The sequence below is a fragment of the Heterodontus francisci genome, chromosome 38 (genome assembly GCF_036365525.1).
Source record: "Heterodontus francisci isolate sHetFra1 chromosome 38, sHetFra1.hap1, whole genome shotgun sequence".
Taxonomy (NCBI): Eukaryota; Metazoa; Chordata; class Chondrichthyes; order Heterodontiformes; family Heterodontidae; genus Heterodontus; species Heterodontus francisci.
This window is the reverse complement of record NC_090408.1, coordinates 29,972,849-29,987,972: the sequence shown is the minus strand read 5'-3', so window position 1 is coordinate 29,987,972 and position 15,124 is coordinate 29,972,849. Positions and strand designations below refer to the sequence as shown.

General features: G+C 39.6%; 1 protein-coding gene across 1 annotated transcript in view; it reads left to right on the top strand.

The window, feature by feature from the left end:
- Positions 1-15,124, top strand: part of dmxl2 (Dmx-like 2) — a 152,559-nt gene that overhangs the window by 114,037 nt on the left and 23,398 nt on the right. The window contains exons 29-37 of the mRNA XM_068017998.1: positions 2,551-2,723; positions 3,110-3,246; positions 4,015-4,100; positions 6,151-6,352; positions 7,448-7,565; positions 11,194-11,259; positions 11,640-11,726; positions 14,650-14,771; positions 14,903-15,038. Of these exons, the coding sequence (XP_067874099.1) occupies positions 2,551-2,723; positions 3,110-3,246; positions 4,015-4,100; positions 6,151-6,352; positions 7,448-7,565; positions 11,194-11,259; positions 11,640-11,726; positions 14,650-14,771; positions 14,903-15,038 (1,127 nt within the window). The remainder of the gene's footprint in view (positions 1-2,550; positions 2,724-3,109; positions 3,247-4,014; positions 4,101-6,150; positions 6,353-7,447; positions 7,566-11,193; positions 11,260-11,639; positions 11,727-14,649; positions 14,772-14,902; positions 15,039-15,124) is intronic.

Below are 15,124 nucleotides of genomic sequence, written 5' to 3'. Positions count from 1 at the left end.
GCGGGTGCGCAAAATGGCAGCAGTCCCACCTGTGATAGCGGTGGCCCTTTAACATCGCATGGCGGAGTGGCAATGGAGATGCCCTTCACGGCATTGCCTGATACTGGAGCAGGTGCCGGCGCCATCTTTAAATGGCTGCCAGTCCTGCATTTGCATTAGTGTGCTGTCACCAGTGCCTTCCTGAGGCTTCGCATCTGTTTAAAAATTTTCATGCTCTGTGCAAGCAGCCCTCGTGGGCATTCATCTAATGATGGCAGATGTCCGTGTCTCTTGCCCTCCACCCCACTTCACAGACAAACCACTTGCAGAGTTCTCCCACCTATCCACTTCTCCTAGACAACACCAGTAAGGTTACTCACCCTCTCAAGACATCGAGGAGTCTTGCCTCGCTGGCGCCAGCTTTTCAAAGATGCGGAACTGAAGGCACATGTGTGCCTCACGTCCAACACAAGATTGCGAACACCTGGTAATATCGCAATGATCGACATTCAAATGTATACTAAATAGCGTTTAACAGATGTTAAACAATCATGCTGTCGTTTCAGGGCAGAAGTGCCACCATGGCACTTCACTGCCTCTGACAGAATCGTGATGTAGCATTGCGGCATCGGATTCCATGGCAGACGTCTCCACGTGGATTCTCTGACTACCCCAACCCGCCTGAAATCCTGCCTTCCAGAGGACCATAAAATTAAGCCATCAGTATGGGGGGATACATGAATGTTGCTGCTTTCTAATTATTTTATATCTTTTATTAGATTTCATTTGTTGCATTGTTATTGATGGTGCTGGATATTTTATACTTGTATTTTTCATCACACTTGAGAATTATTTTTGTCCCTCTTCTGGTTTACAAGCTCTAAATCTTATTTTAACTGTTAGGAAATTCTTTATGTAGAAAACGTAACAGTTTCCTATACACGTAGGCTGTGTCACAACTGTTGTGAGTTCCAGATGTTTTTCCAACATTCAAAATAGCAATCAACTTTTGAACTCTTCCAGTCCCTGTCCCTCAATAACTAGGTAGTGCTTATTGATTAAATGACCATTGAAAGCCCTAAGGTTCCCTTTTAAAAGGGTACGGTAGTTTAGTTTTATTCAGTGTAAAATTATTGAATATATTTGTCATTTAAAAACAATAATCTGCAGTTACCAAGTATTTTGAGTTTGGTGAATGTAAAGCCCATTGCGGAAGTATTTTTCCAGCATCAACCATTGCAGAATTAGCACCATTTAAATTTGGATAGCAGGTAATTTTATAGAAAAACCTAATTTATGGTGCAGGTGAACCATATGTTTCAGCTGTACCAAATTTGGAGCAAAATGTTGCCTTGAAGACAGAACCAGTAGCTGTGCCTGTGTCTCCCAGCTGTGAGACAGGGACACAACACATAACAGGACTGGATGGTGAGTGGCAGTGTTGGTTGCTGTGGAGTTTTGTGTGCTTTCCTTCGTTTTGCAGTCTTTCCTGCCCTGTGAGTGAATTATTTCTTCCTTTTTTCTCTTCCCAAAAATTCTGTGGATCTGTAAATAAGGCTATATTTCCAAAAAAAAGTTAAAAGATTTAAACTTCCCTAAAGCTGGTATCCAATCTCAAAGGTGCATTTTATTGTAGGAATACACTTTATTGATTAGCTTTTTATATTTAGCTAAACATTTTAGAAACAAATATCATTTTGTAATTAGCATAATGAGATTAAAAATAGTATTATTTTGAGTATAGTGCAAGGCTGGCATAATTGAGCAGTTTGGCGGTGTCTGATCAAAGTAGCAAAACTATAGTAAATTAACATAATTATCTGACCCCGCTGTTTTATAGGGCATGCTATTTTGCTGTGATCTGTAAACTAATTTTCACTGGAGATAATTTTAACACAACTTGCTCAGCGGAACACTGGCTGGATCAGATCGAACTCCGATTTGACAGCCCATCCAAATTCACTGTCCATTATTTTAAGGTGTAACTACTGATGCAGTACTGATTTTGACTTGGAATGTTGATTAAAAAAATAATTCTGCAAAGTTTATTTTAAATTGAAATAAATTTTGGAACTGTGCTCATATCAGCTATATGAATGAATTTCACATGAGTTGAGTAGAATTTTGAGTTTGTACAAAATAAGGATTTTAATAGAACTTCAATTGATTATCAGCTTTTGCATCAACTGATCAATGCATGTTCCCCTTTCACACCTGGACAAAGATTTGTGTAGAATCATTGCTAACTTTCATGCTTTTCATTTGAAAGCATATTTACAGTTTTTAATTAATTTTGAATATATTCTGTGCTTATGGTGATTGAAACAAACAGTATTAATAATTTGGACAAATAGACTTTTTTTGTTTGAGTATGATTCTGGTCAAGTTTTAACGATACCTGTTGAAGGTGCGGAGCCATCAGTCTGTTTTCTTTGGATTATTAATCTCAGGATCTTGGGAGGATAATGCTAAACTGAGCTATTTGAGTTTAGGTCAACCATTATTATCTATATATGCAACTACACAGTCAAAAGATTTCTCTCAGCATATCTATCACATTTCTCTGAGCAGTTCCTCCAGAGGATATTGACCGATATCGACGGAGATTTAACATGAAGATGTTGGTTCCTGGTAGACCTGTAAAGGAGACTTCACCACCACCACCTGTGCCTGCAGAGAGACCATCATACAAAGAAAAATTTATTCCACCTGAGCTCAGTATGTGGGATTATTTTGTAGCCAAGGTGCGAACAATATATTTAAAATGTATTGTAATTATTTTATTGATCCAATAATATTTTGATTGAATTAGTCATAACTTGATTATTTGCTTCAGCCTTTTCATAATCAAGGTAAGTCATGCTTAGCACTCGATTCCCTAGGGGCAAGCAATTCCACGGGCATCAGAAGCAATGCTACACTAATGAATTTCTCCCCCCACCCCCTCCCCAAATGCTTCTGACAAATTCTGTACAAAAATAGCTGCAAAATAATGGAGCAAGGTTCTCATTGAACACATTGCATCATTATTGAATTTAACCAGGATAGCACAAATATTGTCAACGGCCATATATTGTCAAAATTCTTCACCTAATCCCATTTTAATCCATTATTGTATTTGTGCTTTAAGCCATTCCTACCCCCATCTGAGAGTGGATTTATGTATGACTCAGATGAAAGTATCCCAAGTGATGATGACGACAGCGAGGATGATGCTTTTATTTCTGACACTCAGCTACAAGAGCATTCAGATCCTAACTCTTACAGGTTAGTTAAAAGGATCCTTGTTACAGTAACAACCACTTCATTCAATATTTAAATGTTACTATTAAAAAGCCAAGAGACAGCAAGTTGCTTGTAGAGTTGTTTGTTATAACTGTTTTAAGAGGCTACAGAATGTGTATAATGCAGTTTTGAAGGGAATAAAGTGTAGAGGAAGTTCTTTCAATTCTGTTTCGCTATTCAAAGTATTTCCTCCTTTTTATATAAGTAAATGATGCTCTCACGAGATGTCAGTTGTATCACAAACTTGGTGATTCTTGATAGGCTTCTCCACTGATAGCGATTAGGGTTTAAGCCGCAAAGAAAGAGGAAGATAGGGACATGAACAGACAATGTTCCAGAGTATGAAAAGTATAGACTTTATGACTGGATGTAGAGTAATAAGATCATCTTGTTGAGCACAATGGTAAGGTTGTGTACCTCTATTATGACTTGACCAGGTAGCCAGGGCGGTTGTTGGAGCTTGAGCCAGAAACTTGTAAATGCTGGCATGTACCAAAGAAGAATTTGTAAAGCTTTAAAGGGGATTCCTAGGGCCAGATGGCTTCGACTGGGCCAACCCAGCCCTAAGACTCGTCCTCCTGTTGTTTGCACTGAAGCTGTAAAAACAAAAGTTCCCCATAATATATTTCATTGGAGTTACCTAACAGGTAGGATGGACCTAGTTGGGACTCTGCAATTTAGCCCTAATGTTGCTGTTTGAATAAAAAAAAAAGTTTGTGTCTGGTAAAGGCATTTGCATTTATTTTACAGTTGGGCACTGATACGTTTAGGAATGGTTAAGCTTGCACTGAACAATGTGAGAAACTTCTTTCCTGTTGCAGGATTGGAGTTTGCAGGTATGATATTTTTCTATTGAAGTTATTATTTGAATTATTATGTGAAAGCCAGAACAAATCAGCCTGCATTTGAAACGAAATCATAATCTGAAATTTAAAATGTCTTTAAAAGTTTACTCTTTTCAATTCTTGAACAACTAATATTTAACCTTTTGCTACTTTATGGAAAGGGTTTTGTTTGTGGAGGCAGTTGTTAATGAGCTGTTAAGAGTTAGAATACTTTGTCTTGCGGTTTTATTATATCATTATTTTCTTCTACATTTAGGGACAGGTGTAAAAGTTTTAACATATTTTAATGCTTAAAAGTAAACTATTTTGAAGTATCAGGAGCAGGTTTAAAAAGGTACTTATTTCACAGTAACGTAGCAAACATTTCCAATCCATACTGCAACAGCAAGTGTTAATCTTGCCAAAATGCCGATGTATGATTACATTGTAACCTTCAGTAGTTGTAAAGAATTTGAAAACTGCTGTAATTTCTATCTAAGGAAATCCAGTAATGTAAGGTTTATGTGGCTGGGATAATAGGCAACTAACAGACTGAAGCCTGTGGTCCTGGGCATCCATATTTCCCATTGACAGTTCTAAAGGGGATAAAAATCCAATCAGGCGTGAAAAGCATCAGTTTTTCTTCAAAGTTTCTTGTAATGCCACCTTTGAGTTAAAAAGGACCCTCTGAATCTTGTCTTTTGGGGGAGGAGAAGAACACTTGTCCCATAATGATGTATAATTCATTGTTCTAAAAGCCAAATAAAATTTCAAATTAAGTATCGCCTAACAAATTTGTTTGAATTAAGATTTCATATTTAAATTAGTAATCGTACACATTAAATTGACCTTTGAGCTGTTCAAAAGAACGATGGTCAATACCATACTTTATTTTGTATAGAATCACAGAATATTGCAGCACAGAAGGAGGCCATTAAGACTATCACATCTGTGCTGTCTCTTTCAAAGAGCAGTCCAGTTAGTCCCACACCCCTGCTCTTTCCCCATATCCCTGCAATTGTTTCTCCTACAAGTATTTATCCACTTCCCTTTTGAAGGCTACTATTGAATCTATGTGCAGCATCCTATCAGCAGTACATTCCAAATCCTAACCACTCATTATGTAAAGAAACAAGTTTTTCCTCTTGTCACCTTTTTTTTTGCCAATCATCTTAAATCTGTGCTCTGATTATCAGCCCTTCGGCCATTGGAAGCAATTTCACTTTATTTACTCTAAACCCTTCATGATTATTCTTTGGGCCTCCTTATCTCGAGAGACAATGGATACGCGCCTGGAGGTGGTCAGTGGTTTGTGAAGCAGCGCCTGGAGTGGCTATAAAGGCCAATTCTGGAGTGACAGGCTCTTCCACAGGTGCTGCAGAGAAATTTGTTTGTCGGGGCTGTTGCACAGTTGGCTCTCCCCTTGCGCCTCTGTCTTTTTTCCTGCCAACTACTAAGTCTCTTCGACTCGCCACAATTTAGCCCTGTCTTTATGGCTGCCCGCCAGCTCTGGCGAATGCTGGCAACTGACTCCCACGACTTGTGATCAATGTCACACGATTTCATGTCGCGTTTGCAGACGTCTTTATAGCGGAGACATGGACGGCCGGTGGGTCTGATACCAGTGGCGAGCTCGCTGTACAATGTGTCTTTGGGGATCCTGCCATCTTCCATGCGGCTCACATGGCCAAGCCATCTCAAGCGCCGCTGACTCAGTAGTGTGTATAAGCTGGGGGTGTTGGCCGCTTCAAGGACTTCTGTGTTGGAGATATAGTCCTGCCACCTGATGGTGGCATGATTATAAACACCTATATAAAATCTCCTCATAGCTTTCTCTGCTCTATAGAGAACCACCCCAGCTTCTCCAGTCTATCCACGTAATTGTAATCCCTTATCCCTGGAATCTTCCTAGTAAATCTCTTCTGTGTCTTCACCAAAGCCTTCATTGTCCTTCACTTTTCTTTTGAAATGCAAAATATTATTTTAAAAAGAAGTGTAAACAGTTTATAAAGTGACTTTCAATTTTGTATTCTTCAAAGTAAATGCCTTTTTTTGTTCACAGATCTCCCAGTAACGTCGCCATTGGGTAATGCTGTTATTAAAACCTTAGAAAACTGGCAACAATTACTTCAGGCGAAAATGGAACAGTTTGAAGGCCCACCTCCAAACTACATTAACACCTATCCAAGTGATTTCTCTGCAGCTGGTGGACCAGCCATTCTGCGACACAAAGCAATGCTTGAACCAGAAAACACTCCATTCAAGTAAGGGAACAAACTGAAAAGATGATTGAATACTTTTTTGAGAAGGTCAAATAAGTATTTTGCTAACTCTGATTATGTGTCTTCAGTGCGTATCCTGTCTCCATAGAAAAAATGCATTAGATATTTTCAAAACAAACAAGTTGTTCAGAGAATTTAATTTTACTGTTCTAAATCTGTTGAAAAAGAAACAAAGATCACAAGGTATAAAATAATTGCCGAAAACTCTTTCATCATAGATGATTGCTAGATTAGCTGAAGAAATATAAAAATAGTACTTTCTTGATGACAGTTCTAGTTAAAGTCTGCGTTTAATTTGCTGGATCCAAATTCTCCATATCCATGAAAATCTTAGTCATCAATCAAATAATTCTCCTCTTCTCCAGAGAGTCTCAATGCTCTCAGTTCAGGAATCACCTCATAACCTTCCTCTGGCCTTGTAATAATTCCATATCTTGCCTGAAATATGGAGGTCAAAGTTAAACAGCAGATGCAATATTGCCAAGTTCAGATACAACTTCAACAACATCCCCTTAGAATTATGAATCAAACCTTTAGCTATACAACCCATCATTTAATTTCAGTTCTTCAGCACCTGCTAACACTGAGCTGCCCATTTTAATGACTTACATACCAAAAGCTCCCTGACATCTTTCCTGATTTGTTAACTTGAGCACTATTCAATTTATAATCTACATTAAGTAATGCTTCAAAAATTAAAGTAGTGTTTCCCTAATTGCTAAGAGTTTATCCAATGATTGTTTGAACCACACAGGCCAGGAGACCCTACGCTTGATCTTGGACTGTGCTGAGTTGGTTGATCTCAGCAAGGGTGCTGCCACCGGGCTCAGCATTCTGCATTAGGAAAGGGAAGATAAGCCAAGGTCCTGATTGTTCAAAGCTTAACGCAAATGATGCTAATAATTGTGTTTACATGAAATGTTTTAGTCAGATATCTTGCCTTAATATGAACTTCCAACTAAAATTTAAATTATTGGTAGGTGATAAATAATATTTTTCACTAAAGTTAGACTTGTGAATTTATTGGCTCAGTTATGATTATATGTACCAAATTCACTATTATTTGTTTTACTTCAGGTCAAGACATTATTCCACTTTTCCTGTTAAAAGGCTGTGGCACTTCTTGGTCAAACAAGAAATTTTGCAAGACACATTTATAAGATTTATATTCACAAAGAAAAGAAAACAAAGTGAGGTAAATGGGGATAAAGACAAAAGTTCTTGCCTTTTTTAAATTTTTATATCTGGAATTAGTATTATAGGTTTAAAGATCTGATGCATATTTGGTATGACTGTTTAAAGCTTAACATAAATGATGCTAATGATGATGTGTCAACTTGTATTAATTCAGTTGAAGGAGTCAATTTAGTATTAACTATAATACTAAACTAGAGCCCGAATGCTTGATTTTAAACTTGTTCATCCGGTGGGAACGAAGCAGATGGTTGGTTAAAATGACCGTCAGGCGCTTCCCGCTGTGTTCCTGCCTGCTGCCATTTTAACTGCTGGGTTTTTGGCAACATTGGGCCTCCACTGCAAGCAGGGGAGAGCTCATTAATATTGAAATGTTAGGGTCCTATGATGCAATTAGGACTCCAATGCAAGTTTTACTCTGGAAAGTGCAAGTCAATCAATCTATGAGGCCTAGGAATTGCATTACATTTCTTTGATTTCCTTGTGAGCCACCAAGAACAGGACTGCTTCTCAACCCTCGCAAGAAAACATTGGGCTTCTGCTGCCCTCACCTTCTGACTGACAGCAACTCCAGAAACCTCTCTCCCCGCCTGCCCCCGGCCTCCCCACCACCCTACCCCCGGCCCCCCCACCACCCTACCTCTTGTATCCTCAGGTCAGGAATTAAAATTGTCCAGGCCTTATGCTGACCATGTAATCACAGCTTTCACTGTCCAATTTACAACCCAAGTTTTGAACTTGTCTAACCATTGTCACACTTGAAAACCAGAAAGGGTATGGAAATTCTTTGCCCATTGTTAACTTGTGTTTCTAATTATTTTACAATATTCTATATTAAACCTGGTAATCTTGCATCCATATTTATTAACTTTTTTGTTAATGGAAGAGGTTTCACTAAACTAAATTTTAGCATTCCTGTTAGCAATTATGTGACTGCAATGTTTAAGAAATACGTTAGGAGCTAGGTAATCGCATTGCAGGGTGTGGAGCTAAGCCATACTAAGACTGATGTTGAGTACCCAGTGAACCTTGCTGAAAAAGTGGTCAAGTGTGTGCATATTGGGTAAGGCCACAACTGTGCTTGGGTGTGATTGCCCCCATCTCCCCCTCCATCAACAGGTCTGCCCATAACAAAGTCTGTCTCGAGTTTTGTATGAAGAATGTCTGAGTCTGTGAGGTACCAGAGATCTACTAATGCTGGTGGAGTTATGCCCACCTTCAGGAAGAGTAGGAAAAGGAAGAACATAGGGGTGGGGTGGATCCAAATATTACACTTATTGTGCAATCTCAGTTGTTACAGTACATGCAGACTTAGCATTCCATGTCAGACTCATTGGAAGGAAATCATCTTAAAAAAATGAATTATCTAGAAACCCTATCAACTTCATTACTTCTTAAATGCTAATCCAATTTGGTTTAATATTAGCATCAGGAAATGCACACTGAATTACCTTGAATAAGTTAGGCACATCATCAATCTACTGCTTGCCTCTTTGTTTTATAGTCCTGGCAGTATTGTTCATTTAGGCCTATAACTTGCCTGTTTATTCTGAATTGTGGCTTGCTTCCTCTTTGCCTTCTCTACACATAACATTAGGTTTTCCAAATGCATCAATCAGATTGCAAGAAGTCTCTTCACAGATGAAAAAATAAATATCCTATTGTTCCCCAGATCACATCATGATTTGAATCTTGTAATAGTAAGGCTGTAGATAATTCTCACACTACAAATAAAATCAACCACCTTCTACTTTTCTCTGCAAACTGCAGGTTTTCCCACAAAAGTTGTGCGAACCAAAGTGAACTCGGGTACTGTTTGTGACCGCATGGTAACTTCACAAGCATTGTCATGAAGTTCTGCTTCTTCATGACATTTCTTCACTTAACTTCACAGAATATTGACTTCGTTTATTACAATCTATTTTTGGAAACAGTATTTACTTAGATTTTATTTTTATGAACTTTTTATTCCCTCAAAGTTTTGCACATTTTGCCTGGTGGCAAGTTAGAAGGGTTGATTAGCCATTGATTAATTCGATATTCAAGCAGGTACGAATGAAGCAATTCAGATTTTTTTTTTGAATGGGAGATGACCATGTTCACCAGCAGGATCAGCATTATAGACTGAAGGAATAAATTCTCCTTGCTCTTAGCTGCCTGTACCACCTCTAAAAGAAACCACTGCATTTGTCACTCAGTAGGTCCAGGATTTCCAACTTCAAAATGGAGTCAACTACTCCAAACATATTCTGACTACTACTTTGGTAATCGATCATACCTTTAACTTCTGTATGAGGTGTGCTGGTGATCGTAACTTACTTGCTACTAGTCCCAATAGCTAATGATGTACTGCAGCAACAGTTTTTGTCTCTCGCAAACCCTACCACTGCCACCAGTAGTAGTGTGATACGAACTGGTAGATTAAGGATATTTTTGTATTTTCCCTGACAAGGCAGGATCCAAATTTCCCATTTGAAGCTGTCCTTCACCCCACTATACAGTGTTTCTAGTAGTGTTATCTGCTCAGTCAGGTGTCCACTTTGTTCAGTGAGTCTGGGAACATTTTCCCCATACTTATGGTAAGATTTTAAAGTTGAGTTTAGAGATATTGCACTGAAACAGGCCCTTCGGCCCACCGAGTCTGTGCCGACCATCAACCACCCATTTATACTAATCCCACACTAATCCCATATTCCTACCACATCCCCACCTGTCCCTATATTTCCCTACCACCTACCTATACTAGGGGCAATTTATAATGGCCAATTTACCTACCAACCTGCAAGCCTTTTGGCTTGTGGGAGGAAACCGGAGCATCCAGAGAAAACCCACGCAGACACAGGGAGAACTTGCAAACTCCACACAGGCAGTACCCAGAATTGAACCCGGGTCGCTGGAGCTGTGAGGCTGCGGTGCTAACCACTGTGCCGCCCATAAACAGAACTAACAATGAAGAAAATCCACCATGAAGTATAATCCAAAAGGTCACTGACCCGAAACGTCAACTCCGCCTCTCTCTCCACAGATGCTGCAGACAATATGCTTGTCTTACTTATCTCACCTTATCAATTTTCAGTGCCCTCTTTTTGTCTTCGGTGTGGGAATCATTTGGGCTCATTTTCTTCCCTCTTCCATCGTCTGCTGCCCCCTCCTATATCCCTCTCTCCACTGCCCCCTTTTTTGCAAAGTCATTGTTCTTGGTGTTCCGCAATAAGGTTGTTCTTGTAGTTTTAGTTCCATTCCTCTTGTATGCAACCAGCATGATCTCTGCAATAGAAACATTTTGCCACTCCTGATTCTAATGGTTGAGCCACAGATCTAAATGTAGAAACCCAGTAATTACCTGGATTTATGCTTCAAACGCATTAACTTATTTGATGAACAGTTTGGTAATTGTGCCTCATCTGCATAAGAAAAAGGTTGAAACCCTATTGGTATGAAAAGAGAAGGCAAAATTTGATGAAGTTTATAGGTAAGAATTTGCTCAATACATTAAATTAGCCGTTTTTGCCAGTGTAATACTGCCAGGGTTTCATTTTTTTTTAATTCAGTAAAAACATTTTATTCATTTTCGTTTTTTTATTTCTGTGCATGTGTAATGTGCTGTGACTGTGTGCTGTGTTATGTAGTCAGTAGAAGACCATGTGGACCAAGTCAAACCAAACTGCGTAGCGGAGCATCATGGAAGCAACAAGGTAGCATCCCTTACCCACCCCCTCATCCTTAGCAGCTGTTGTAAATGCACTAGCTTCAACATCTTGTTTAATGGCGTGTGAAAGTAAATAATTGTACACATGCAGAGGTCTATCTCGTTGTTATGTCTGTGGAGGCTACATTGCAAGTGCAAATATGTCATTCAGTGCAAATTCAAAAGGATTACATTGCAAGTTTATATACAACTGTTTGCTGCAAAGCTAAAACCATTAAACAAATAGTAACGCTGGTGATTTTTAAATTTTTTGCTGCATATTTTATTTCTACTGGCAAACAGCATCATCGGTACATCGCTTTTAAGGTGTGAAGATATATTAATAACCTTGATCAATACTCTATTATGTGTAATACTATCTTTTAGGTTGAAGCAGACATGGGCTATCCAGGTAGAAAAGCAAAAATTATTCACAAAGATTCTGATGCCATAATGGCATTTGCAATTAATAAGGTAAGAAAAATAAGTGACTTATAAATGCCATAAAAAGTCCTTTTTAATCCATCAGATGAAATATTTTACCAACAGGCATTAACTGTCAACCCTTTGGAATCAGTCTTGTTCTTTTTGTATCCTTTTAATCTCTTTTTGGCATGTTGAAACACCATTGCTGATATACTACACCTACCAGTAGGTATTAATTGTGATGTATATTTCAAACAATTATTAAAACCGCACTTCACATTTTTGCTGGATCTTGTATGACCAAGAGTAGCCTCCGCATTTGTGCTTAGGCTTGTGCAATAAACTCAGCGCTCTCAAGTGGTAAATTTTCAGTTTTTGGTAGTGTCCAGACTTGTATATAACATTACAAAGACTTGTTGCATTCTAAATTGCCCAAGAGAAGGTTATGGTACCGTTCTTGAAGATTGCATTGAGCATGGTTGGAACATTTTAGGAAGCAAAGGATGGAAGGTCAAAATGCGAATGGGAGCTCAAAAGTGACAAGGTCGGGGAGCAGAGATGTTCGATGATATGCAGTTGGTTTCCCCAGTATAGACAAAAGTACATTGTGAAAAGCAAATACACAAGACCAGGTTGGAGGTAGTCGATATAAACTGCTTTCTCACATGGAAGGAGGATTTGGGATAACTTCAAATCCTAACGTCTTTCATTTTCAATGGAGTTTAGGTTACTGAAAATGTGCTGTGGGTCTGTTAGGCTCTGGGCGAAGGAGAAGCAGGTTGATTTTGGAGGTAGAGCCTTTTTCAGGACATATTTCTGAGGGGAAGAGACATTTTAAGGCTCAGGTTTTAATCTGTTTTCTGCTTTTGGTATTTTCAGCACTTCCTGTTTTGTTTTTTTTTTGTTTTGTTTTAGTAATACAGCACTGAAACAGGCCCTTCGGCCCACCGAGTCTGTGCCGACCATCAACCACCCATTTATACTAATCCTACACTAATCCCATATTCCTACCACATCCCCACCTGTCCCCATATTTCTCTACCACCTACCTATACTAGGAGCAATTTATAATGGCCAATTAACCTATCAACCTGCAAGTCTTTGGCAGGTGGGAGGAAACCGGAGCACCCGGAGGAAACCCACGCAGACACAGGGAGAACTTGCAAACTCCACACAGGCAGTGCCCAGAATTGAACCCGGGTCGCTGGAGCTGTGAGGCTGCGGTGCTAACCACTGCGCCACTGTGCCGCCTGGTCGCATCATTACAGGAAGGATGTGGAAGCTTTAGAGAGGGTGCAGAGGAGATTTACCAGGATGCTGCCTGGACTGGAGGGCATGTCTTACGAAGAAAGATTGAGGGAACTAGGGCTTTTCTCATTGGAGCGAAGGATGATGAGAGGTGACTTGATAGAGGGGTACAAGATGATGAGAGGCATAGATAGAGTGGATAGCCAGAGACTTTTTCCCAGGGTGGAAAGGGCTATCACTAGGGGGCATAATTTTAAGGTGATTGGAGGAAGGTTTCGGGGAGATGTCAGAGGTAGGTTCTTTACACAAAGTGTGGTGGGTGCGTGGAATGCGCTGCCAGCGGTGGTAGTAGAAGCAGATACATTAGGGACATTTAAGCGACTCTTGGATAGGTACATGGATGATAGTAGAATGAAGGGTAGGTAGTTAGTCTGATCTTAGAGTAATTCATTCCTGCACTTTTAAAAATTTTTCCAAATTTCTCCTATTTCCTTACTCTTTTTCTTCGGTGGAGGTCGCTCATACCTTTTCACGTCTTGGCTATTTGTATGTTCCTTTGTTTTAATATCTTTTCGTTACCTCACTGAGATGGTCTTTTATGTCATCTGTTTTCTCATTAGCAGTTTGTAGGTCATTGAACCATCAGCTTTACTTATCTGCGATTGTATTATCTGTTACTCCCCTACATAAAGGTCGTGTTTATTTTTCAGTTTTCAATTCTGATGAAGGTTAACAAGATGTTAACCTGCCACTTCACTTTACAGATGCGGACTGATTAACTCTGGGTGGGGAGATGTTTTAACCTGCAAAGCGGGTGGGTTTGGTTCAGGTGGGAGATTAAAAAGCCAGATATCTGAATCGGGAACTAATGTCCCTTGAACCCTGCCACTTTCGGTTTTAACAAGGGCAGGCGACCAATCTGCTCACAGGAGATGGGTTGGTCATTTAAATATTTTAATAAGGGTGTGTGCCTTCACTTTAGCAGTGATTCTAGTTTTGAACATAGTCAACTGGGTATCCCAGGCCTCAGGTGAACAAAGGCAAGAAGGGCTGAGTCCAGAATGTAAGTGCCTTTAAAGCACGGCTTGTGGGTCAGGAGGAGCAGGAGTGTTTTCTCCAGGCACAAAAAGCTTGACAATAAACCCCCCCAGTCCTCTCCCCTTTGACGCAACCTTCTCCCAACCATCATCTGCTTCCCCACCCCACCATTGATTGGACCCTCCCTGCATGGCTGCCTCCCACCCTGACCACACAATCTGCCACCCCCTGCCCCCCACAACAAGCTCCCCCACCCCCCGCACTACACCTGCTTGCTCTGAGCTTAGTTCAGCTGTGGTCCTGTGTTGCAGGATTTCCCACCTGATTAGCCGCCAGCCTGGCTGTGGGTAGGAAACATGCAAAAAAAAAAATGTCAAAAACTTCAGGACATTCAGCAAAACAGTGTCCTGTGTTTCCTGGACTCAAAGCATCAATTCCTCATCCCCATCCCCAGCCCCTCCCCACTCTCTACTTTTGAACTAATCTCCAGCCTTGTATTTCCATAATTTTCTATTCCATTCAGATAACTAGCAATTTGCAGTTTTTTCTTTTTATTGGTATTTTGATGGATCTACCTGTAATATTCAATGTCATTGGTAATACCAGTTCATTATAGACTATTTTCTTCTGTACTTTTATTTTGGTTTCTTTTTGTTTGAATTGTTTTTTTCCCCCCTTATAAAAGGCAAATTCCAATGAGATGGCTTTGGCTTCTACTCATGATGTGCAAGAACTTGATGTATCTGCAATTCTAGCTGCTCAGCCTTATACCTGGATTGGTGAAGATTCAGACAGAGACTCTAGAAGGTACTAAACTTTATTTAATCCATTGAAATACTTTTAAATGTAATATGTATCCAGATGCTTTTGTGTTTAAATTTGAAATGCAATATTTGCATTACCCAAAATTGTAACTCATTCATGATGATTTCTTATAGTTCTGATGATATTGAGCATCGCTCAACTGTGAGCACTAGCCAAACTAGTACAACTCATTTTGGATCTAGCCAGCTTTCTACCTCTTCGTCGATGCCTTGGCTAGGAAGTGGGCAAACGAGTACAGGAGCTAGTGTGGTACGTCCAGAGTTAAACAGCTAACTTGTCTCATACTGTTTTTTTTTAAATTTAGTATAGCTCATCTTTTAACAAATTTAGGATTT